The sequence below is a fragment of the Haliotis rubra genome, unplaced genomic scaffold (genome assembly GCF_003918875.1).
Source record: "Haliotis rubra isolate DU_JTF1 unplaced genomic scaffold, ASM391887v1 Scf84, whole genome shotgun sequence".
Classification (NCBI taxonomy): domain Eukaryota; kingdom Metazoa; phylum Mollusca; class Gastropoda; order Lepetellida; family Haliotidae; genus Haliotis; species Haliotis rubra.
In genome coordinates, this window is record NW_025767568.1 from 1,382,918 (window position 1) to 1,408,660 (window position 25,743).

Here is a 25,743-nt window from a genome sequence, read left to right on the forward strand (position 1 = left end):
CTCGAACACTCACTCAACCACTAACTCAACCACTCATTCAACCACTAACTCGAACACTCACTCAACCACTCATTCAACCACTCATTCAACCACTCACTCAACCACTCACTCAACCACTCATTCAACCACTCACTCAACCACTCACTCAACCACTCACTCAACCACTCACTCAACCACTCATTCAACCACTCACTCAAACACTCACTCAACCACTAACTTAACCACTCACTCAACCACTCACTCAACCACTCATTCAACTACTCACTCGAACACTCACTCAACCACTCATTCAACCACACATTCAACCACTCACTCAACCACACATTCAACCACTCACTCAACCACTCACTCACAGTGCTTTTTTAATTTTTACTGTATTTTTCCAAATACTATTAGTTACACGGTGTTTATAAAAGGTGTACATGATTGGAAGACTCTTGTCAATTCCGTATGTCCTGAGGCGCAGCCAAACACCGTATGATGTCAAAAGAATGTGTGACGAATTCATTACCCTTATTGTTACTCTTTATTTAGCATATCTATTATCTATAAATACCAGCATTCAGTCTTCGGCAGAACGTTTCGCCATTATTTTTCCTGAACACTCATAAAGGGAGATCACTCGGGATGGCTCAGTTTATGATAAAAATGATCGAATTTAAGGTTTTGTTAAATGACAAGTGGAACAGAAACAATTTATATTTCAATATTTCTATTGGCACAAACAAGTAAGAAATTATGGCAACAATTTTAGGACTCTGTTTATACTCATAATTGTATACGCCAACTCTAATATTTCGAAGCGATCAGCAGTTTGGCAGCCACATTCCATCTGAGGTCAAGGTCATTTGTACAACCCCTGTAGTGTGTCACATGACAGATTTGACTGGGTGTACGGTTCGTACATCCTGGCCAATTCGCCTACATGGTTTCGTATGCTTTGGGTATTAACCAATCAGAATTTCAACAAATAAATCCTGAGGGTAATAAATGGTGGTATTATCTAAATGTTTACAGAACAACTATATGAAGACAAGAAAATGATACCAACCTGGATTAACTGAGATTGTGTTTTTAGTTTAGGGGATAAATAAAAGTGTAATCTGTGTCTTCTCTGTTTCAGCCTCGGTCAACAAAAATGAGGAGATGTGTCTGACGCAGGTGGAGTTTGACCTCGCACTGGAAGGGTTCCGTCCAGCATCCATCAGGAATGTCCAGCTCCATGTGGCTGGGGAACTCGGCTGGGAGGACGTCGGTGGACTGACGGAGGTGAAGAAGATGCTGATGGAGACGCTGCAGTGGCCGTCCAAGGTGAGCTGGGATATATTTAGATATATGTACAGGGATATGTTTAGATCTGCTCAACCAGTGTTTAGACCCCGGGGTGATGGGTTAGCTTAGTGATTAAGGTGATTGCTCATCACGCTGATGACCCAGGTTCAATTCCCCACACCCCACATGGTCACAATGTGTGAAGCCCATTTCTGGTGTCCCAGTCTGTGATATTTGCTGGAATATTTCTTAAAAAGGCATAGAACTAAACTCACTCACTCCCTCACTCAATTCCCCAAATGGGTGCAATGTGTAAAGCCCATTTCTGGTGTCACCCGCCATTATATTGCTGGAATATTGCTAAAAGCAGCGTAAAACTAAACTCACTCACTCACTCAATATTTAGCCCCAAATCTACAAGAGATGAAAGTGAAAAGTGAAACATTGATCTAATTTTTTGGCAGTTTCTTCAACTTCACAAAAAGTATGAACAATGAAAACAATCCAGTTGGGCAGTTTTGGACAATATCACAATAATTTTCCCAATTTTGCCAGGTATTTAGATAATATACTGGACAAAATAAGTTAGGTATTTTTATGATTGATATTTTATCAGTGTGTCAATGAATAAATAGATCATTTTTCATAATTTCAAAATTTACATATATCCCTAACAATTTCTGTCCAGTATAGATATTAATCCCAAGGACGATGTGATGTGGTTGATGATACAGTAATCAGTAATCAATCAGATGAATATCATCAGTACCTAATCATGTCTGGTCATGGCACACTACAGTTTCATTCTAATCTTGTACGTTACCCTAAAAACTGATCCTCAATATTGTCTAGAATATTGCATGAACATGTGTAGCAACTCATACTCATCATTATTAATGCGTACAATGTTGTTCATGAACAACAAAAAGGTCGTGTGCATGACTATCATTATCATGATGCATCCAACTATCGAGGAATTGCAATTGTTGAGTTTCAGATAGCAATTAATCAATTGTAGAAACAAAAAACAATTGTAATATAGAACAAACTTTATGGATAATAACTTCTTTTATTGGTGAGTGCGACGTTTCGATACAGATTCTTGTACCGTTGTCAAGCATTAATGGAACTTGGTACAATGTGTGAAGCCCATTTCTGGTATTCCCCTGCCGTGATGTAGCTGGAATATTGCTAAAAGCGGCGTAAAACCAAACTCAGTCAGTCAGTCATTAATGGAACATGAAGAAGGGGAGGTATATATACTGAATGTAACAATGTAACAAAGAAAACAACATAATTAACATAATTGGCTAGACAGTAAGCTGATGAAGCCAGAGAGTGGACAAAGGACAGGCGTGGAAGCCAGAGAGTGGAGAAAGGACAGGCGTGGAAGCCAAAGAGTAGACAAAGGACAGGCGTGGAAGCCAAAGATGTACAAATAATAGATGTACAATTTTCTTTGTTACATTGTTACATTCAGTATATATACCCCCCTTCTTCATGTTCCATTCCTGCTTGACAACGGTACAAGAATCTGTATCGAAATGTCGAACTCACGAATGAAAAATGGTTTTTATCCATAAAGTTTGTTCTATATTGTACTTCCCAACTTCTAAAATGCCACTCAAAGAAAAAAACAATTGATGCATCGATAGTATGTGTGACTATCGAGATAAGTGCCCAACGCAAAATACAGGATCTTTGGATGCAGACTTGCAGCTTCATTGTGTTTTTGTGTAAACTGTTTACTTCATCTGGGTTTCAGGTTTCTTGTCAGCTATTAAAAGAGACTGAAACTGCTTCAACTTGTTTCATATAATCTATACATTCATTTGGGAAATGGCTTCAAATGAGACAATTCATGGAGAAAAACACTATTGCAATAGTTGGTCGCAATAGACTGTCGCTATCGCAATAGTTGTTTCCTCCTCAATAGTCAACCCTAGTTAAATAAACCGCTGTTGGGTTGAAGAGTGGGGATGGCTTGGTCACGTGACAAGGCCTTTGCCGATACTGCCGATACTACACCGGGACAGCATCAGTTCCTCAGATGAGGTGTGAAGGAGAGTTGGAGGGTGTTTGAAACATATCCATGTTTAAATTGACATACACTAGCTTGTTAAGAGCTGAAATCATTATGCTGCAGTACCCTCAGCTCTTCCTGAATTGTCCACTGCGTCTGCGGTCGGGGCTGTTGCTGTATGGGGCTCCGGGGACGGGGAAGACGCTGTTGGCGGGGGTTGTTGCGAAGGAGTGTGGCCTCAACTTCATCAGCATCAAGGTGAGATGAACGCACAGAGAGACAGAGATACAGGTTTACTTTAATGTGGCTTGAAACCTTACTCACTCACTCACTCACTATCTCTCTCATGGCGAGTCTATACACTAGTTTGGTGTTTTTGCAGGGGCCGGAGTTACTCAGCAAATATATTGGTGCCAGTGAACAGGCAGTGCGGGATCTCTTCACAAGGTAGGAACCAAGTCCTAAGGGACCATTCATAATTTATGGCTAGGGGGCTGATGAAGATTTTTTGGGGGGTAGGGGGTGGGGTGTCACCATTTTGTTCTGGGGAGCTAGGGGGTCATCTCAAATTTGTACACACGTACTAGGGGGTCAGCAATTTTGTGCATAAAAATATGCTTAGAAATCATGGGGAGGGGGGGTCATTGGTTTTGTGCATGACATGCAGGGGGGTCACTTATTTTGTACATAAATTTTAGGGGGGGGGAGAGACGTCATTCACATTGTTCATGCTTCTCCATAAAAACCATCATCCCCCCCCCTAGCCATTCATTCCTGTTCTGGTGTATTGTTATATGTGTGTGCAGTGTCTTGAATGTGTTCTAGACTAAGGACTTTGTGTACCCCTGTGACAACCGTAACCTGGCACTGCTCCCACGGCCAAAAGCTATGAATACAGAATGCTCCCATGTTTGACTTTAAAGCGGCCTTCACACGGCAAACTAAAGTTTGACAACATGTGTTGCTGAAATTAAAAGTTGTCAAACTCACGTTTTTACACATCAAACACATATTGTCAAACTTTTGTGTCATTTGAGTGACATGTTTCTATCGGTGCGGCCACGTGACAATTTCATTGAATGCGATTGGTTGTCTCTGAACAACATGAGTTTGACAACACTTCACACGTCAAACTCGAGTTTGACAACACCGAAAGTTTGATGGAAAAGTTGGTGAGAATAGAGACCGATCCTATTTCTCGACAACAGTTTGACAACTCTAAAATTGGTGAAATTTATACTCGTAATCCCACCATAAATGAGGCCTTGGTTTCAGGATCTGAAATGTATTCTGAGGTGAACACGTTAATTGTCATTGTGTATTTGTTGTTTCAGAGCTCAGAGTGCCAAGCCTTGTATTTTATTTTTTGATGAATTTGACTCCATTGCACCAAGGTAAGATTCCCTTTGTTGTTTTGTATTCATAATATACCCCCTGGGAGGGAAAGGGGAATACAGGGAAGAAAAGGACCCTTGTGGTGACCATGTGTTGTTACAACACTTGCTGTGATAGATTGGGTGTCAGTGCACTCTGATGGCATGGCTTGGCTTTTCTCGGCACTTTCCTTAATAATGGTCACAGTATTTGAGTGTTTTAATTGCATAATGAATGTAATACTTCATACACAACTATACACAGAAAGAAGTGGTGTCCAATCCAAACTCATTGAAGTATAGGACAAAATATTATGGATGTCAACTTCTTATTTATTGTATACACAACGTTTCAGGACTTTTCCTTGGCCCTTTATTTGGTGAATACATTCACCCGACGAAGGTCCAAGGAAAAGCCCTGACGAAGGTCCAAGGAAAAGCCCTGACTAAAGGCCAAGGAAAAGCCCTGACTAAAGGCCAAGGAAAATGGCGGTCTGTAAATAATCGACTTTACTTAATACCAACTTCCATATACTTGTCAAGAATCTCAAACTCATTCAGTAGAGTCTGGACCAGACAATCCAGTGATCAACAGCATGAGCATCAATCTGCATTTTTCTGCAGAGTGAGGAGTGAGTGAATTGGGAACAGATGACATGTGTCAACCAAGCCAGCGAGCCTGCCTGCCCGATCCTGTTTGTCGCCATGGGTTACTGAAGGTTCACTCTAACCGGGACCTTCATGGGACTTGAAGAGATAGATATATTGTAAAATGAGATGGAAAAGAAGCGGAATTGTTTCAGAAACGTGACATCATAAGGAACTCACCCATTTATTTAGATTTGCAGAAAAAAATCACAAAGCTAACATGAACTGATACTTGGAAGCGATCTCAGGTAGACATGCTGAAGGTTTCATATCATTGTAATATCTGATTATCATGACTTTGTGTGGACGCAAATAAATGGTGTCCTGTTTCAGGCGAGGACATGACAGTACCCGGGGTGACGGACCGTGTCGTCAACCAGCTGCTGACACAACTGGACGGAGTTGAAGGCTTGGAAGGTACAGCTGCCACTGTTTTAAAAGTTTCAGGGTAGAAATGTACTGCCTGTAGTTTTCCTGACTGAAAGTTATTATTATTATTATTATGCTAACGTTTGTATAGCTCCGATATCCAGCTCAGCTGCTCAGAGGCGCTTTGTTTTTCCCTCGATCACTGGATGTCAGTCTCAACGGCACATCGTATTATCAATCTCAACTCACTGGGGAGCATACAACTCTTGCAACCACTAGGTGGACCAAGTTAGTTTGGCTTTCCCATCCTCGCATCGTATTATCAGTCTCAACTCACTGGGGAGCATACAACTCTTGCAGCCACAAGGCGCACCGAGTTAGTTTGGCATTCCCATCCTAACGAGGTACCCATTCACAGCTGGGTGGACTGGGACACATAATCACAGTACTTTGTCCAAGTTTACTGCACGTTTGCTGTACCCGCAACTAGGTGTTTGCACGTATTCATGTGGCCACCATCTGGTCATATACCAACGGATTCGTGGGTTCTTTTAAGTGCACAGGGATGTGAACTGTACACTAGGGGTTGTGACAACACTGACAGAGTCTGCACACAAAGTTGACGCCAAGGTTTTTACACCTGGTCACAGGTGGGCTCGATCCCGTCACCTCAAGCTTTAGCCAGTTCGCCCACCACGCCACCGTGACGTGAGCTTATGTAATATTTCACCATCAGTGTCCATAGACAGTAAAAGTTCCCTCTTTAAAGGGCTGTAGGTTCATAGCCTTTGCCCCAACAGTTGAAGCAATGGCTGTTTAGTTTCCAGTTTAGCATGTTTAAAATATAACACTTTGAAGGAAGATTACAAATCTCAGTCTTAACATCCACTTGGTATACAAGCCTGCATGTGATTGTTAATGATAAAAGTAAATTCAAAGTTGCAGCATCATTGTATGAATGTGGTAAAATATTTCCCTCTATCTGTCTGTAGAATGAACAGCGTCTATTTTCTTTAAAATATCATTGATGTGAATAATTTTGAACTAAATTATACTATTTCTTTCATAGTCATATAAGGTATAGAGATACACATATATTTTTTAGCTCTAGTATTTTGTCAATGTGAACTTGTGTATGGGGTATTGCCCATTGTGTGTAGGGTATCCATGCTAAACAGCTGGTACATGCAGTCACACAAATGCTTGCATACACATGAATATTTAAAAGGCATTTATAAGTTGGACGAACATGAATACATGACACCTTTCATTGATAACAACAAAGTGAGTGAGTATGGTTTTACGCCGCATTTAGCAATATTCCAGCAATATCACGGCGGGGACACCAGAAATGGGGGGAATCAAACCTGGGTCTTTGGTGTGGCGAGCAAATGCTTTAACCACTAGGCTACCCCATCGCCCCCAACAAAAAAGTTGTTATCCACAAAAAGTGTCGGGTATTCACATCACTATCTGATTACAATAATATTGAATGTGAACTTAAACCTCACTAAATCTTAGCTGTGTTGTTGTTGGTGCGCTGTTGTGACTTCACCATGCCATTTTCACCATGCCATTTAACCATGCCATTTAACCATCCCATTTAACCATGCCATTTAACCATGCCATTTAACCATGCCATTTAACCATGCCATTTAACCATCCCATTTAACCATGCCATTTAACCATGCCATTTAACCATGCCATTTAACCATGCCATTTAACCATGCCATTTAACCATGCCATTTAACCATGCTATTTAACCATACCATTTAACCATACCATTTAACCATACCAGTTAACCATGCCAGTTAACCATGCCAGTTAACCATACCATTTAACCATGCCAGTGTCCTTTGTTGTCCAGGTGTGTATGTGCTGGCCGCCACAAGTCGGCCTGACCTCCTGGACCCTGCCCTGCTTCGACCAGGCAGACTGGACAAGTGTCTCAACTGTGGACTGCCCAATGAGGTATGTGGGTCATTGAGGGGTGTCTGTTGTCTTGGACAAGAAATCTAACTATTGACTGACCTGTGAGGATGGACTCATTTTGTTTCTGGGGCCCATTACTTCATACCCACATATTTACATGTCATACATCAGTGTATGAAATAAGGCCGGGCTAGATTTCTGATGGACGGTCTAGATTTACAGCTAGCCAGTCCGATGGTCTGGTAAAAAAAATTAGGTAAATTGAGTAAATTCACCATATCTTTCTTGGTGTCTGGTCTGGTTAAATCCATTTTGGCCTGGTAACATTTTTAAGTCACCAGTCCTGATGTCTGGCTGGGTTTTTGGCTTATTTCATACACTGCATACCAGCGTTGCAAACTCCCGCCTGCCCGACCGTCCGGGACGGTCTGTTTTTCGACCGGACGGTCAGTTTTAAAAAGTTGCACGCCCGATGGTGTGGCTGTTAAGTCAGTGTAATTTAGTATATATAATGACTAAAGCCTTGACTGAAAAACATTTCAAAACGTGTGTTATTGTAACAATAACCTGACATTAAACAGTTCCCTCCTCCTATTTACCTCCTCTATATTTTATCTTAATCCAGAAAATTCTGGACTGGTAACTTTCCAGCCGGTCTGGTAACTTTTGAGAGTTGCCAGACCAGTTGTCTGGCCGAAATTTTGGGGAGTTCACAACACTGTGCATTCATCCCTCACTTCATATAAGAGGAAAATCAGTCCTGTCTCATTTGATTGCAACACCACTAACCCATTGACTGTATACACTACAACAACTCATATTGTGGTGAAATAGAGCAATAAGTAGATATTAGATTATATAAGTTTCAAATTGTGGTCATCGTAAGTATGATGTTACCAGACCACGTAATCAAATCAATCATCTGTTTGCCAAACTGAAACCGTTGTCTTTAAACAGAAAACAGTTGTAGCATTGTTTCTTTGATCATAATTCACCTAGAAGTGTTAAGTTTTTATTGTCTCATGTTACTTTCTTTGTAAAAAACATAAGGTTGAGATTCTCTATAGGCATTGCTGTCCAACATATGTATTGCAATATTACTTTAATTTTTTGTACTCATTCCTGTTCAAAAATACATTTTCAGATTGAGCGAGCTGAGATTCTGAAAAGCCTTACAAGGAAAATGACTCTGGCTGAGGATGTGAACTTTACGACTATTTGCAAACAAGCTGAGTATTTCACTGGGGCAGACTTCAAAGCCCTCCTCTACAATGCCCAGCTTAAAGCTATCCACGAAGCTGCTTACACAAATTCTCCAAGAAACTCACCTCGATCTGCCAGCCTGCACACACCAGACAACAAGTCAAAGGGAGGTAACTCTTTCACCTTTGACGTTCATTGTGGAGCTATGATAAATGACTCGTTCAACAAGACAGTTCTGAGTCCGGTGAATGAAGAGAAGGATATAGTTAAGGCTGTGTCATTTACTGCGGAGAGAGCTCCGTCCGGGAAGGTCGGTGTGAAGGATGTCCCCAGGTGGAAGAAATCCAGCAAGTTGTTGCCCAGCATGACCGGGACGCATGATATCACACCCATGCAGCGGGTGACCTTCATCCCCAAGTTGGAGGACGGACCTGTTGACCTGGTGCAGGAGGACGAGGACAAGATGTTGACCATGGTGAGTGATTGAGGCATAACGGGAGGAGGGGGGACAGTAAACATACCCGAGTGCTGTGCTGAGCTAGCCAGCTTTCATCTTCACAATCCATGGCGGTTGAGTAGCGTTGTGGTTAAAGGTTTCACTCGTCATGTTGAAGACCTTGGATCGATTCTCCCTGTGAATTCAAATTGCAAAGTCAATTTCTGATGCCCCCCCTGATATTGCTGAAATGTTGCTAAAAGAGGCGTAAAACCATACTCACTCACTCTTCAGAATCTTCTGCTGATTACCCCGAAGGGCTGGGGACAGTGTACGAAGCAGCTGTAAAATATCCAATATAAGCCTGTACAACAAGTGGTGCCACATAAGTTGCTGATGTATACTACACATCAAAAGTTTAGACTCACTTAAAGCACTCACTATATGTTATGTATATATATATGGTTACATAGAAGATGAATTTCTCCACTAGCTTGGGGGGAACCAACTGCAAACCTTATACAGATAAATTGCACGAGGATCAATCATCTAATTCCTGAAAAGCAGGTGCAAATATCGTGCATGTGAACAGCTGCGTTTTGGTATAAAGTTTTGTTAAGAATTCACCAATTTTCACTGAGTTTCATCATTTATTGAACTCATGACAATAATCTATTCAACGTTACGAATTTGTTTTACAAAACATCAGTTCATGTAACAGTACCTTTAAACAGTATGGACTATTTTTCAAATTCTAGTTTGGAACAGTTGACTGAAGTAAGTGGCTACATTTACACTAGTGTGTCTAAACTTTTGATGGGTAGTATATGTTGAACCTCAGACAGGACAGTGTTTTGTTGAGTCATTGACAGCCCAATATGTTTTGTTAAATGAGTGAGTGAGGGAGGGAGTGAGTTTAGGCCAAACAAAAAAATGTTGTGGTTCTGCTTACAGCTCTTTAAAATTTCTGGTAGATAGGTAGGTAGGTAGGATTTTTTTTTTTCTACATTTTTTTTTAGAAGTAAAGTACAAACTAATAACACAGTTATTAATGCCTAATTGTTTATTTAATCAAGCTTGCTGCCATCATGTCAACTTTCTCTATCAGAATGTGCCGGGAAAAAACAATGGTATCTCAACGCTTATTTTGTTTATACTGCTTAAAAAAATAGGGTCAGCACCAGAATTCAAGGGTCGGTAAGGGTCAAGGGTAATTGGAACCAAACATATTTTTTTTTAGGCGTTAGTTTTATGCTGCACTCAGCAATATTGCATTTATATATGGCGGCGGTCTGTAAATAATCGGGACTGAACTAGACAATCCAGTGATCAACAGCATTTTGTTAAATGAAAGAGGTGCAGTAAATCAAACAGGAAGTAAATACATACCCACAAATGTTTGGTGAAAGTTTCATGGAGAAGCAATACGTTCAGAAATTCATGACACAAACCTCAAACCAATATGGCTGTGATGGGAACTTGAACATAGGTTTGGTTCACATGGAATCATGTACCTGACTAGATGTGATAACTCTCAGACACACAGGCACTAGTTCTGTGTCTTCATTTCTCATGCATGTGGTAGACTGGAACAGTCTGTAGTCTGGAAGGTCTTTGACTCGGATGGTGAAGAAAATGGATGTAGATCAGTTGGCTAGTAACTGGAGCTGGGATATGTAGGAACAATGGATTCAAGTCGTATTTTGTCATGTCTTATGAATTAAAGACCGTGTGACGATGTTAATTGTGTTCAAAATTTGTTTCAGTAGTTTACAAGTAATAATGTTGGTGATATTATTGTGAGTGTGTCACTAACGGTTTTTGCTATGAGTTTGAGATAGGAAACTTGATGTTATTGCGGCAGTATGGTGTTTTGGGCAAACAATACAGTCCTATCTAACATTGATGAATACATCATCATATTTCATTCTACAAGTTCACGTGAACAAATGTCATTCTAGCACTACAAACTTACTCACTTACTCACTCACTCTTCCTGCCTTTTTTCTCTCACACTCCATCCTTTGCCATCCACCTTCCCTCAATGACTCCCTCATGCCATTCCACCACCACTCCCTCTACATGTCGCCCCTCCCTTCCACCTGCCCTCACTGACTCCCTCATGCCCTTCCACCACCACCCCCTCTCCATGTCCCCCCTCCCTTCCATCCTCCCTCACTTACTCCCTCACTTCCGGGTGGTGGGGTAGCCTAGTGGTTAAAGCATTTGCTTGTCATGCCAAAGGCCCGGGTTCGATAACCTTCATGGGTACAATTTGCGAAACCCATTTCTGGTATCCCCGTCATGCTGTTGCTGGAATATTGCTAAAAGCGACATAACCCCATGCTCACTCACTCACTCACTCACTCACTATTGATAACTAGTTTTAGCACGATATGGCTGAAATATTGGCGATGTGACTTTAAATCTTCACTCAATCACTCACTCATGCCCATCCACCCTCACTCACTCACTCCTCTCCCTTCTCTCTCTCAATCACTCTCCCCCACTCACCCCTGTGTCAGTAACACCAGGTACCCAACCACATCAGTAACACCAGGTACCCTACAGCATCAGTAACACCAGGTACACTACTGCATCAGTAACACCAGGTACCCTACAGCATCAGTAACACCAGGTACCCTACAGCATCAGTAACACCAGGTACACTACAGCATCAGTAACACTGGGTACCTTACTGCATCAGTAACACCAAGTACCCTACAGCATCAGTAACACCAGGTACCTTGCTGCATCAGTAACACCAGGTACCTTGCTGCATCAGTAACACAGGTACCTTACTGCATCAGTAACACCAGGTACCTTGCTGCATCAGTAACACCAGGTACCTTACAGCATCAGTAACACCAGGTACCTTGCTGCATCAGTAACACCAGGTACCTTGCTGCATCAGTAACACAGGTACCTTACTGCATCAGTAACACCAGGTACCTTGCTGCATCAGTAACACCAGGTACCTTGCTGCATCAGTAACACAGGTACCTTACTGCATCAGTAACACCAGGTACCTTGCTGCATCAGTAACACCAGGTACCTTGCTGCATCAGTAACACAGGTACCTTGCTGCATCAGTAACACCAGGTACCTTACAGCATCAGTAACATCAGGTATCTTACAGCATCAGTAACACCAGGTACCTTACAGCATCAGTAACACCAGGTACCTTACTGACATCAGTAACACCAGGTACCTTACTGCATCAGTAACACCAAGTATCTTATAGCATCAGTAACACCAGGTACCTTGCTGCATCAGTAACACCAGGTACCTTACAGCATCAGTAACATCAGGTACCTTACAGCATCAGTAACACCAGGTACCTTGCTGCATCAGTAACACCAGGTACCTTACTGACATCAGTAACACCAGGTACCTTACTGACATCAGTAACACCAGGTGCCTTGCATCAGTAACACCAGGTACCTTACTGACATCAGTAACACCAGGTACCTTACTGACATCAGTAACACCAGGTACCTTACTGACATCAGTAACACCAGGTACCTTACTGACAGCAGTAACACCAGATGCCTTGCTGCATCAGTAACACCAGGTACCTTACTGACATCAGTAACACCAGGTACCTTACTGACATCAGTAACACCAGGTACCTTACTGACATCAGTAACACCAGGTACCTTACTGACATCAGTAACACCAGGTACCTTATAGCATCAGTAACACCAGGTACCTTGCTGCATCAGTAACACCAGGTACCTTGCTGACATCAGTAACACCAGGTACCTTGCTGCATCAGTAACACCAGGTACCTTACAGCAGCAGTAAAACCAGGTACCTTACTGACATCAGTAACACCAGGTACCTTACAGCATCAGTAACATCAGGTACCTTACAGCATCAGTAACACCAGGTACCTTGCTGCATCAGTAACACCAGGTACCTTACTGACATCAGTAACACCAGGTACCTTACTGACATCAGTAACACCAGGTGCCTTGCATCAGTAACACCAGGTACCTTACTGACATCAGTAACACCAGGTATCTTACTGACATCAGTAACACCAGGTACCTTACTGACATCAGTAACACCAGGTACCTTACTGACATCAGTAACACCAGATGCCTTGCTGCATCAGTAACACCAGGTACCTTACTGACATCAGTAACACCAGGTACCTTACTGACATCAGTAACACCAGGTACCTTATTGAGATAAGTAACACCAGGTACCTTGCTGCATCATTAACACCGGGTACCTCATAGAATCAGTAACACCAGGTACCTTATAGCATCAGTAACACCAGGTACCTTATAGCATCAGTAACACCAGGTACCTTGCTGCATCAGTAACACCAGGTACCTTACAGCAGCAGTAAAACCAGGTACCTTACTGACATCAGTAACACCAGGTACCTTACTGACATCAGTAACACCAGGTACGTTGCTGCATCAGTAACACCAGGTACCTTACAGCATCAGTAACATCAGGTATCTTACTGCATCAGTAACACCAGGTACCTTGCTGCATCAGTAACACCAGGTACCTTACAGCATCAGTAACAACAGGTATCTTACAGCATCAGTAACACCAGGTACCTTACAGCATCAGTAACACCAGGTACCTTACTGACATCAGTAACACCAGATACCTTATAGCATCAGTAACACCAGGTACCTTGCTGCATCAGTAACACCAGGTACCTTACAGCATCAGTAACACCAGGTACCTTACAGCATCAGTAACACAAGGTACCTTGCTGCGTCAGTAACACTAGGTACCTTGCTGCATCAGTAACACCAGGTACCTTATAGCATCAGTAACATCAGGTACCTTACAGCATCAGTAACACCAGGTACCTTGCTGCATCAGTAACACCAGGTACCTTACAGCATCAGTAACACCAGGTACCTTATTGAGATCAGTAACACCAGGTACCTTACTGACATCAGTAACACCAGGTACCTTACTGACATCAGTAACACCAGGTACCTTATTGAGATCAGTAACACCAGGTACCTTACTGACATCAGTAACACCAGGTACCATGCTGCATCAGTAACACCAAGTACCCAACAGCATCAGTAACACCAGGTACCTTACAGCATCAGTTACACCAGGTACCTTACAGCATCAGTAACACCAGGTACCTTGCTGCATCAGTAACACCAGGTACCTTACTGCATCAGTAACACCAGGTACCTTACAGCATCAGTAACACCAGGTACCTTACAGCATTAGTAACACCAGGTAACCTACAGCATCAGTAACACCAGGTTTCTTACAGCATCAGTTACACCAGGTACCTTACAGCATCAGTAACACCAGGTACCCTACAGCATCAGTAACACCAGGTACCTTACAGCATCAGTAACACCAGGTTCCCTACAGCATCAGTAACACCAGGTTCCCTCCTGTAGTCAGAAACACCGAGTATCTTACTGCAGTAAGTAGCATGAAGTACCAGGGTAGCCTGTGGAAATGACTTACAATGGAGGTTTGAGAAGGACGTTTGGTTGAGGTTTGTCTTGAGAAGGCCTTTCAGTTCTGATCTGTCTTGAGAAAGAATTTTGGTCGAGGTTTGTCTTGAGAAGTCCTTTCAGTTGAGGTCGCAATTGTGTCGATCGATGTTCATCCTGTTAATCCCTGGATTCTCTGGTCCAGACTTGATTATTTACAGACGGCCGCCATATAGCTGGAATATTGCTGAGTGTGGCGTAAAACTAAACTCACTCACTCAGTTGAGGTCTGTCTATAGAAGGCCTTTCAGTTAGTGTCTGTCTTGACAAGGCCTTTTGATTGAGGTTTGTCTTGACAAGGCCTTTTGGTTGAGGTTTGTCTTGACAAGGCCTTTCAGTTAGTGTCTGTCTTGACAAGGCCTTTCAGTTAGTGTCTGTCTTGACAAGGCCTTTCAGTTAGTGTCTGTCTTGACAAGGCCTTTCAGTTAGTGTCTGTCTTGACAAGGCCTTTCAGTTAGTGTCTGTCTTGACAAGGCCTTTCAGTTAGTGTCTGTCTTGACAAGGCCTTTCAGTTAGTGTCTGTCTTGACAAGGCCTTTCAGTTAGTGTCTGTCTTGACAAGGCCTTTTGGTTGAGGTTTGTCTTGACAAGGCCTTTCAGTTAGTGTCTGTCTTGACAAGGCCTTTTGGTTGAGGTTTGTCTTGACAAGGCCTTTCAGTTAGTGTCTGTCTTGACAAGGCCTTTCAGTTAGTGTCTGTCTTGACAAGGCCTTTCAGTTAGTGTCTGTCTTGACAAGGCCTTTCAGTTAGTGTCTGTCTTGACAAGGCCTTTCAGTTAGTGTCTGTCTTGACAAGGCCTTTCAGTTAGTGTCTGTCTTGACAAGGCCTTTCAGTTAGTGTCTGTCTTGACAAGGCCTTTTGGTTGAGGTTTGTCTTGACAAGGCCTTTTGGATAAGGGTTTTCTTCTTCAGCTGAGGTTGGTCTTGAGAAGCCCTTTTGGTTGAAGTTGGTCTTGACAAGGCCTTTCAGCAGAGTTTGTCTTGAGAATGTCTTATGTTTGAATGGAAGTGCCTGAAACAGACCATGTTATCATGTTATTGAAGTTTCACGAGGAGCCAGGATCGGTACCAATAGATACGCTGTGTCAACATTTGAATATCCTGATACACAAGATGTTCAAAAATATTATAACACAATTGTGAACAGTTCAACAGCCATTCAGGACACCAAGCGTGGTTGTCCCTTGCCATGAATCACAGGACTATTTTTGGGTTAGTTACGATCTCGCTTATACCAATATCATGATATTCCAGTCATATAACATTGTCAACTTGATACGAGAGTATCAGGCCCAACTGACGGAGAAACTAAACTTATTCTTAGATGTTTGCAACTTCAGCGCTTATGCTTGTGCAGGTATGGTGTTTGCAAACCTAGAAACGTAACTAGGTCTAGTGTGTACCTGTGAAATAGGTACCTGACTGGTTACATTATTATCTCTAAGGAAATAGAATTTGTGGTAGCAAGACTTGCTCACATAATATTCTGTTCTACTTAGCCTTGTATCTGTCACCTGTCAAATATGAAAGTTCCCAATGGGAATTTCTTGCCCAGATGGTTACTTTTTTTTCATGTTCAGTATAGTCCCCTGTCACTAGTTCTGGAAGTGAAAATCACATTTTTGATAAGGGAACCCAGTCATTGGGGGCACTACAGTTCACTATGCAGAGTTGTGTCCCTTGGACCTGCCAGGAACCTATAATCCTTTGTTCAAATCCCACTTCACAATGATTTGTTTCAAGGTTTGTCCATTCCCATGCTTGTGGGTTTCACCACTGTGGTAAATATCTTCATCCCTTCAAGCTTTCCTCACACTTTAAACTGAAATGCTGCGACCCAAATGGAATACTGTTCAAGGATGCATTAACCGCCTCCGTGGTGTAGTGGTTAGAGTGTCCGCCCGGAGAGCGGAAGGTCGTGGGTTCGATCCCTGACTGTGTCATACCAAAAGACGTTAAAATATGGTACTTGTTGGTCCCTGCCTGGCGTTCGGCATTAATGGGTACAACAAGGACTGGTCAGCTCGGAGTCAGTATAATGTGTCTGAGTGGGGTATTCATGCTTCACTGCGGCATGGTATCTCAGTGGGCTAGCACTATCAAACCAGCTTAAGTCTGGGCTAGTACAAGCAGCTGCACATACACACAGACACGCATGCACGTCGTCATATGAGTGAAATATTCTCAAGTACGACGATAAACCCAATTTCACCTCACCTCACCTCAAGGCTGCATTAAAACCAAACTCACTCACTCTCCTATTTTATACTGTCTGAGATTGAAGTTGACTTCTTGAATTTGGTAATGTAAACAAACAGGTTGCTAAAATCTAAAACGTTCTTGTATAAAACCCATCCTGCTAGCCCTGCTGGAAAAAATTATTTCTGAAACTGATATGTGTGAATCATTGGATTCTGCAGTGGCTCTGATCAGTTATTTGTGGGGCCTCGGTGCCACCTCTCTGGTGGCCTCATGTTATAAAACAACATGATATCTCAACAAGTGAGGGGTGGTGGGGTAGCCTAGTGGTTAAAGTGTTCACTCATCACTCTGAAGACCTGGGTTCGATTCCCCACATGGGTACAATGTGTGCAGCCCATTTCTGGTGTTCCCCGCCATAATATTGCTGGAATATTGCTAAAAGCGGCGTAAAACTAAACTCACTCACTCAGCAAGTTAGCACCATGAAGCAGCATTAGCCAAGTCCCAGACAAGCAGCGATACATGTTCTCTCATCGGGGCGGTGGGGTAGCCTAGTGGTTACGGCGTTCGCTCATCACGCTGAAGACCCCGGTTCGATTCCCCATGTGGGCACTATGTGTAAAGCCCATTTCTGGTGTCCTCCGCCGTGATATTGCTGGAATATTGCTGAAAACGGCGTAAAACCAAACTCATTCACACACTCACTCCATGCTCATCACCATGGAGGTGCAGCAACAGCACCAAACTCCATTTCACCCCAAATCAGACAACTGAGCTAGCCCCCCTCCCCCCTTGATGACTTTTTAATGCAGTGTTGGACTTTCTCAACCTCCAGTTTTCAAATGCAGAATACACTGACAGAATGAATATTGTTTTATGTCCCAGCAAGCAATGTCCCACAACGACCAATAATTAATATGTTGCCTACATCCTAATCCCATACTGCGTTCATCCTACAAGTGGGATATGTTCAGGTTCCGTAGACAATTGTCGAAAGATATTATTTCATATTCTCCTGCAATTACATGGATCAGATTATCGCTAAAGATGGGTGAATGCAGCAATTATAGTGGTCAATGAAGACTTCCCTGAATTCTCTGAAATTGAGAATGGACATAAGGACGCGTCATTGGTAGCAGTCTTTTGTTAGTGCCCTCACAAAACCCGAGACAACAGCCCTTAATTGCATCTTGACTGAGTGTCCCGAGAACACTCCAGGTCCACTGTCTCTCAATCCTGCTTCTCAGTTATTAATTACGACATCATATGTTCTGTTGACTGAGCCTGTGTGGAGTGAGTGACAGGCAAATTGAAGCACGGCCGGGCAAGAATTGCCCCAACAGAAAAACTGTCAATCCAGACGATTTAATGCATTCCCTTACATTCGGGCAGAGAATCAGATTCCATCTCATCTGACATCCTTAACATCCAAGAAAATCTGTTCGCTGACGTTTTCTTTTTAAGAGCTCGGGAGTAGATGCTCCTAGAACGGCTCATCGGATACGAAGAAGAGTTCTCCACATATCATCGCAACTACTCCTATTGGGCCTGTCACCCAGGCCTTTCTCGACACAAAATACTGATTATTCTGAATAAAAGCGTGGCGGTTATTGGTATTATTGGGTCCATAGATGGGGGACACCAGTTAATATTTGGCCGCGAGGCAGGGCTCTTTAGTCCTCTTTAATGAATCTCAAAAACGAATTCTTTGAGCCGATAACCTGCTCGAACAGAGCTCAAGTATCTGCGAGGGTGACCTTACGGGCCGCACACCTGCTGGGGAGAATACTGCTCGTCTTTCAAAGGAGTTCTTTTACACCATCTACTAAAATTGATGAGTTTTCGCGCCTCAATGCTCCCTCTTAGAGTTTTCGTCAATACATGCTTCTTTTATTATTGGAAATTAATTTAGTTTTTTGTCGAGTTAAGTGTCGCCGCAAGAAAGGAGGAATTATCAAAGTAGCTTGAAGTATGAGATCCCTAAGATAATCGTGAATGGAAAGCACTTAAGGTATTACGGCTATCCAGCTAGTAAACAAAGAGAGATGGGTGGTTCTCATATGAAACCCTGAATGCGTTGGTATGCAGTATTGAGCACCATTGAGCCTCAAAACGTTAGGACAACACAACCAGAATGCATCGTGCAATACCCCGCTTTATTAGATGGAAAACGACCATGGGTATTTTTCCCCACGGTAATAAATAAATTGAAATAAGAGTATGAAAACATTTTGAATTGTAGTCTTGTGAATAGGGTTAATTAAATGAAAATAATGTTTTTCGCATTAATGTTAATGTGTTTTAATATTGTTTGTGTATGTGGAGACGTGAGATAAATCTTTTGTGATGATGATGCTTTTCAATGGGATGAGGAGAATGGCTTAATGGGCAGGATGTTTGGGTGCTGCAGGCTCGCAAGGTGTTAAATACCATAACTGTCAGCTAAATTAAATATTGCATTATGAATTCATGAAAATCATCATTTCCATATTGTCGGAATATGTTAATGTATTTACTTTGCATTTGTATGAAGGATTGTTTGGTTTCTAATTGGTGCTTGGAATAAATGAATTTAACAGATTTGGATGTTTTGATAATTAATGATTGATTGTTTATTAAGATGTTTAGGAGGATGGTTTAGAAATCACTGACAACCTTCTTAAGACCTGTGTTGTTTAATGTTTTAGCAGGAAGTGGAATGATAACAACTTATGAATTTCAGAAAAATTTACTTTGCTCACAATTTTGTTTCTTAACTTAATAAGAGTGATGTTAAAGTCTCATTAACGCTGAGGATCTTACCACAGAATTTGGACATGATAATATTTGTAAATTCAGGTATGCACAATATTTTCTGTAGGCGTTAGTCTATTGTGTATCACCATTTCTTTGATGTAATCTTTCCCATACAACTTGTTCTGTGCTAGGTCTTTGTGTATGGGGTCATTTCGATCTTAAATTTAATTCATTTCTTGAATTTAAATTCACATTTCAATCTTTGCTGAAGTTAATTTCATAAATTTATGTTTTCATTGAGATTTTCATGTCAAAATATTCATGGAAAGTAACTTAAAAACTGTAGACGTGTTGATACTGATTTCTGTTGAACACTTCTGAGATGAAAATGAAGGAAAAATGAAATATTTTTTTTTCAATGAAATAGCTTTATTGGGTTTTTTCCTGAATTATGGCAGACATTTTTTATTAAGTTCAGGAATATGACTGGTTCTGGTCTCCACTTGTAGAGATCGAGTGAGTTCTAATGAACTGAAATTGAATCATTGGATTTGATAGGGATTGCTCGTGTTGAGCGTTGAGTGAGTGAGTCAATGAGTGAGTGAGTGATTATATTAATAAACTGATCAAGGGGTAGGGTACGGAGCAAACAAATCAAGAAATATTATGAGGAAGAACCAAGATTTGAGTGAGTGAGTGAGTTTAGTTTATCGCCGCACACAGCATCATTCCAGCTATATGGCGGCAGTCTGTAAATAATCGAGTCTGGACCAGACAATCCAGTGATCAACAGCATGAACATTGATCTGCGTAATTGGGAACTGATGGCATGTGTCAACGAAGTCAGCTAGCCTGACCACCCGATCCTGTTAGTTGCCTTTTACGACAAGCATGGGTTACTGAAGATCAATATTCTAATCTGGACCTTCACGGGTCACCAAGATTTGAACGCAGAATCATGTTTCTTCCTGCCTTAATAAACTGCAATGCCTTACTCCACATGTCACTACAGTAATTAATAAAGTCAGCCGTCAGTACTTCCCTGAAACAAACCTCCAGAAGTGCCCTATAATCGTTGTCTTGTACATCTCCTTGTTTTTGTTTTCCTCAGCATGTCATTCAGTCAGGATTAGTCATGTTCACATCATTATTCACTCCAGTCTTGATCTTCATTTTTGAGGTCTTCGATATTTGTAGTTTTCATCCAAAGTACTAAACATCACAGTTCTGTTTGAATAGTATTTCGAAGTGATGCATCATCACCTGATAGAGGGTTAAGAATATACACCAAATGAAACATCATCACCTTTTTAAGAACATACTTCGAAACATCATGTTCTTTATAATAAAGAGAGAGTGAGTGAGTTTAGTTTACACCACTTTTAGCAATATTCCAGCAATATCACGGTGGGGGACACCAGAAATTGGCTCCACACACCTATGTGGGGAATCAAACCCGGGTCCTTGGTGTGATGAGCGAACACTTTAACCGCTAGGCTATCCCTCCGTCCCTCATGATAAAGAAGTTGACATCCATAATTTTCACCTTTTATTACTGACCTACTTTGAAGTAGACATTCCTGCATGAAACTGGCATGATGAAACAGCCACCTGGTTAGTCTAGTAGACAGAGTGTCTGCTTGGAAGCAGATAGTCTTGGTTTTATGCCTTGTTTATGTCATGCCGAAATATGTTAAGAGCTGATACTTCTTGTTACCGTGCCTGGCTTTTGATTGAGTGAGTGAGTGAGTTTGGTTTTACGCCACTTTTAGCAGTATTCCAGCAATATCACGGCAGGGGACACCAGAAATGGGCTTCACACATTGTACCCATGTGGGGAATCGAACCCAGGTCCTTGGTGTGATGAGCCAGCACTTTAACCACTAGGCTACCCCACTGCCCCTTGATTAAGTGACAAAGTGAGGATTGGTACAGCTTGTTCAGCTTGAGTTAATCAAGTGAATATTTATGCATTGCGTGACCATGTCACACCTGGTTGGGTCTATAATTGTGAAGGGGTGCCTTTTGTCAGTTGATTGTCAACATGTCCGAACAGAACAGAAAAATTGATAATTCAGCTGGGTGTAGAGAGTGACAGCGAGAGTGAATTGGATTGTGAAAGTAACTGACGTCTGTACGTTGTAAAGTTAGTAAACCAAACCAGACAGCATATGACTGTATAAACAATAATATTAAAACATGAAATGATTGGTTTTTTAGAAGTGTTGTTTTCCGGGACAAGACCAGTAACGAATCCATGTATCTGGGAATCGAACCCGGTTCTTCGGAGTGACAAGCGTATTATTAACCACTGGGCTACCCAACCCCCCTTGTCATACCGAAGACCCGGGTTCGATTCCCCCCATGGGTACAATGTGTGAAGCCCATTTCTGGTGTCCCCCGCCATGATATTGCTGGAATATTGCTAAAAGCGGCGTAAAACCAAACTTACTCACTCACAAATGTATATATGTCATTGTAAATGTGCAATAGTCTAGAATGCGATCTTAAACCTGTGATGACACTGAAGGTTTTCGTGGTAGCAGTTAAATCTACCTGATTTGTTTCATGGTACGTTGTAATTGACCAGATCAAGATTTTACTCAAATCCACTGGCTTCACTGCAAGTTTCAATTACAACTAAACCTACAATAACTTCATCTCAAATATTTTTCAGATTCAGGAAATTTATCGTCGGGAAAACGTGAAACTGAAAAGCGATGACCAACGTGATCAGATGGAACCTGACACTAGTCATCACATGATCACTGTCAACCAATCCCATCTGGCGGCAGCTCTGGAAGGGATGCGACCCTCCGTTTCATCAGATGAGAGACTGAAGTACAAAAACATGTGAGTTGTCTCCCTTACATCAGGAAAGTCAATGGAGATTGGCCAGCACATTATGTCACCAGGAAACTCAACATTCATTTAAGAACATGCAGCATATCATTATGCAGGACTTTTCATCAGGACATGTTAAATGGAAAGATTTGTTTCTGAATATCAAGCCTTATTTTATGAAATATTTTCTCATGCTGTTCCTCTTCCATCCCGCACTCACATACCTTGACAACCTCCACCACACAACACTGTTTGAAATAGTGCTTGATTTGCCATGGCACACTAAATATTGAAATTGTGCGGATGAAATATCTTGACTGTGCCCTGTCGGCACGCCTAAAATTATACACATACAGATGTAATATTGACCATGATTCTGTCAAATGAAAATACAATAGAATGATAATTAAGATTTCAACTTATGGATAACAAGCTCTTGTTTATTGCAATAAGTTGTTATCCGTTAAGTTGTATGTGTTATTGCTATAAACAAGAGATTGTTATATATGTTATATTTGGGATTTCATTTTCTTAGCAAAGAACAGATTCTAGTACTTTTGTTGGGTTGAGTCCCATCGCGATTCGAACCCACACCCTCAGAGTCAGGCACCTAATTGCAAGCACACAAAGTCAGTCGCCTAACCCGCCCCGCCACAGCGGCTTCCACAAGAGGCTGTTATCCGTAAAGTCGTATACTTTCTTAATGATTCACCAACTTCTAGAATGCCGATAAAACAAGCAATAAATATGACCAATTCAAATGCTTGAAAACCTATTTTTGGACCCATTAAACTATTTATCGGTGGCATTCTCAATCTCAAAAGTCATTTTAAATCACAATGCCTGTGGCAGGATATCGAGGATCTAGCATGATAACATAGTTTCTGGGTCCAGGACAAATGAAGCTGAAGTGTTCTTGCAGTCATGATAGTGTTCAGGAAATCCAGATCTCAAGTTTACAGGTGCACATGATGTTTACCTATTAGTAACATTAAATTGTCATGACAAAATTGTTGTGATTGTTTTCAGTTTCATTGGACCATAAATAGTAATGGGCACAATTATTTTCACGAAGGCACATCTAACTTATCTGTATGGTGCCCTATGGCACCCTTCGCATATTTATGCCTGTTCAACCATCCCAAATATACAACATGGTACATTTTCTTTGACATTCTCCCACCATTCTTGTAAAAGATTACCTGTCTTCATTTAAGATTCAAATAGGGGCGGTGGGGTAGCCTAGTGGTTAAAGTGTTCGCTTGTCATGCTGAAGACCCGGGTTTGATTCCCCACATGGGTACAATGTGTGAAGCCTCTTTCTGGTGTCCCCGGCCGTGATAGGACATCAGGAAAAAATATTGCTAAAAGCAGTGTAAAACCTCACTCACTCACTCACTCATATTCAAATATATCATTTTTTATTTTAAAATGTAGAACCATGGCATATTAACCCCCATATAGTTATGATACATTTTGGCAACCCTATTTCACAGAATTTATTCAAGATCAGCGGTGCTTACTCTCCTCTTATCCAGCCTCTTGTAATGTAAAAATCTGAATTCATGCCATGCTATACATCTCCAAGGATATTTATGTCACAACACAATTCAAATTTTGATGGCGACTGTATTTCTATTTAGATCATATATTATTACAACCTTCTTTTAAGTTGCTCTTTTATCCAAAACATATTTGGCATTTTGAAAAAACATTCTTTTTTCCTTTTTCCACTTTAGTGTCAGTTCAAACGATTCACAACATTGATTTGGAATCAGTTTAAGATTAGAATTTCTTTTCCATATTTTTTTTCTGCTTTTCCAGACAAATCAATCTGAGAATTAAAAAAGTATTGTTTGAACTTGTTCCTGTTTTCCTTGTTGAAAGTGAGAGCAAGCAGATCAGTAGGACATCGGGAAAAAAGTCAACCTGAGTCCGAGATTGTTGCTGAACAAGAAAACATAAACTGATAATGTTTACAGTTTATGAATGAACATTTTGCACGAATCCAGGACGTGATGCAGTTTCAGATAGCGGGCAGAAATTGTGTTAACTTACGAAAAAAGTTTGATATCCCGACAAGTAAAGCCTCTATCAGTGTGATTACTTGTTTTATAGATTTGAAAAAATAAATACTTGAAAGCATGAGAAAAAAGTAAGAATTTCTTTTTAGCATACATAAATCAGTGGCTAAAGTTGTTGATGAATTGTGCATACTACCATACTGCCTTGTGCATATGTAGGAGTCAGTGGGTGGGTACCCGGTAGGATGAGATGGTAATGTGACTGATGACCCTTCCAATGTCTCAGATACAGCATGGGTTGTATACTTCCCAGGGAGAGGAGAATGAAACTTGAGTGTACACTGATCCATTGACCATGTACTATTAACTTTCGTTTGGGTGTGGACGTGGCTATTGTATATACACATCATCATCACCATCATCATCATCATCATCATCATCATCAACATCATCGTCATCGTCATCATCAACATTAATGGTTGTGGTAGTGATAGCAGCAGCAGTGATAGTAATATATGCCTGGACTATTTGGGGTAATTCATATGGATAAAAAAAATTCTCCTTTGCTATATAGAGTTGGGGAAGAATGCCAAGAGAAAACATCATCAGATTATCAATGTAAACTGAGATGAGTTATTACCAGACACAATTATTTTTGTAAGAGTCTGATAAGTGACAATGGATCTGAAACAATCGTAATGTGATTGTCTGCCAAGGGCAAAGACTAAATGGAAAATGAATGAAATGGGTTAGGCTTGACTGAATATTAAGAACAATAAAAAAAAAAGGAAAAAAAAGAATTGTCGATAACAAAGGAAAAACAGCTTGTTGTCTTAATGAACCTTTTTTTCAACTATCATACACATATTTAGTTTGACTACATTTTTATATGTTGTCTACTAGCTGTCAAGATGATCAAGAAATAGTTTAGTAGTCTTTGTGACAGAGACATTTTTGATTAACTGGTGAACCTTATGCTTGTATAAGGTAACTTTGTTGACGTCTCTACGTGTGATGCTAAGAATTATTTGAAGGATCAGAAGCAAATATCACATGGTCTACCTCTTGCGACCAATACGCAACTAATAGTAATAAAGTAACAATGATCGGTGACATACTGTAATGACAGCAAAGTGGCCATTGATCAAAAAATTTATGTGCCTCGTTCATGTTTATTATATAA

At 41.2% G+C, this 25,743-nt stretch overlaps 1 protein-coding gene across 1 annotated transcript in view; it reads left to right on the forward strand.

Annotated features, from left to right (window-relative positions):
* Nucleotides 1–25,743, forward strand: part of LOC124262458 (peroxisome biogenesis factor 1-like) — a 58,131-nt gene that overhangs the window by 24,752 nt on the left and 7,636 nt on the right. Inside the window, 9 exon segments of the mRNA XM_046696965.1 lie at nt 1,124–1,311; nt 3,419–3,553; nt 3,678–3,742; nt 4,630–4,689; nt 5,650–5,668; nt 5,670–5,733; nt 7,553–7,656; nt 8,762–9,295; nt 22,370–22,545. Coding sequence (XP_046552921.1) covers nt 1,124–1,311; nt 3,419–3,553; nt 3,678–3,742; nt 4,630–4,689; nt 5,650–5,668; nt 5,670–5,733; nt 7,553–7,656; nt 8,762–9,295; nt 22,370–22,545 — 1,345 coding nt within the window.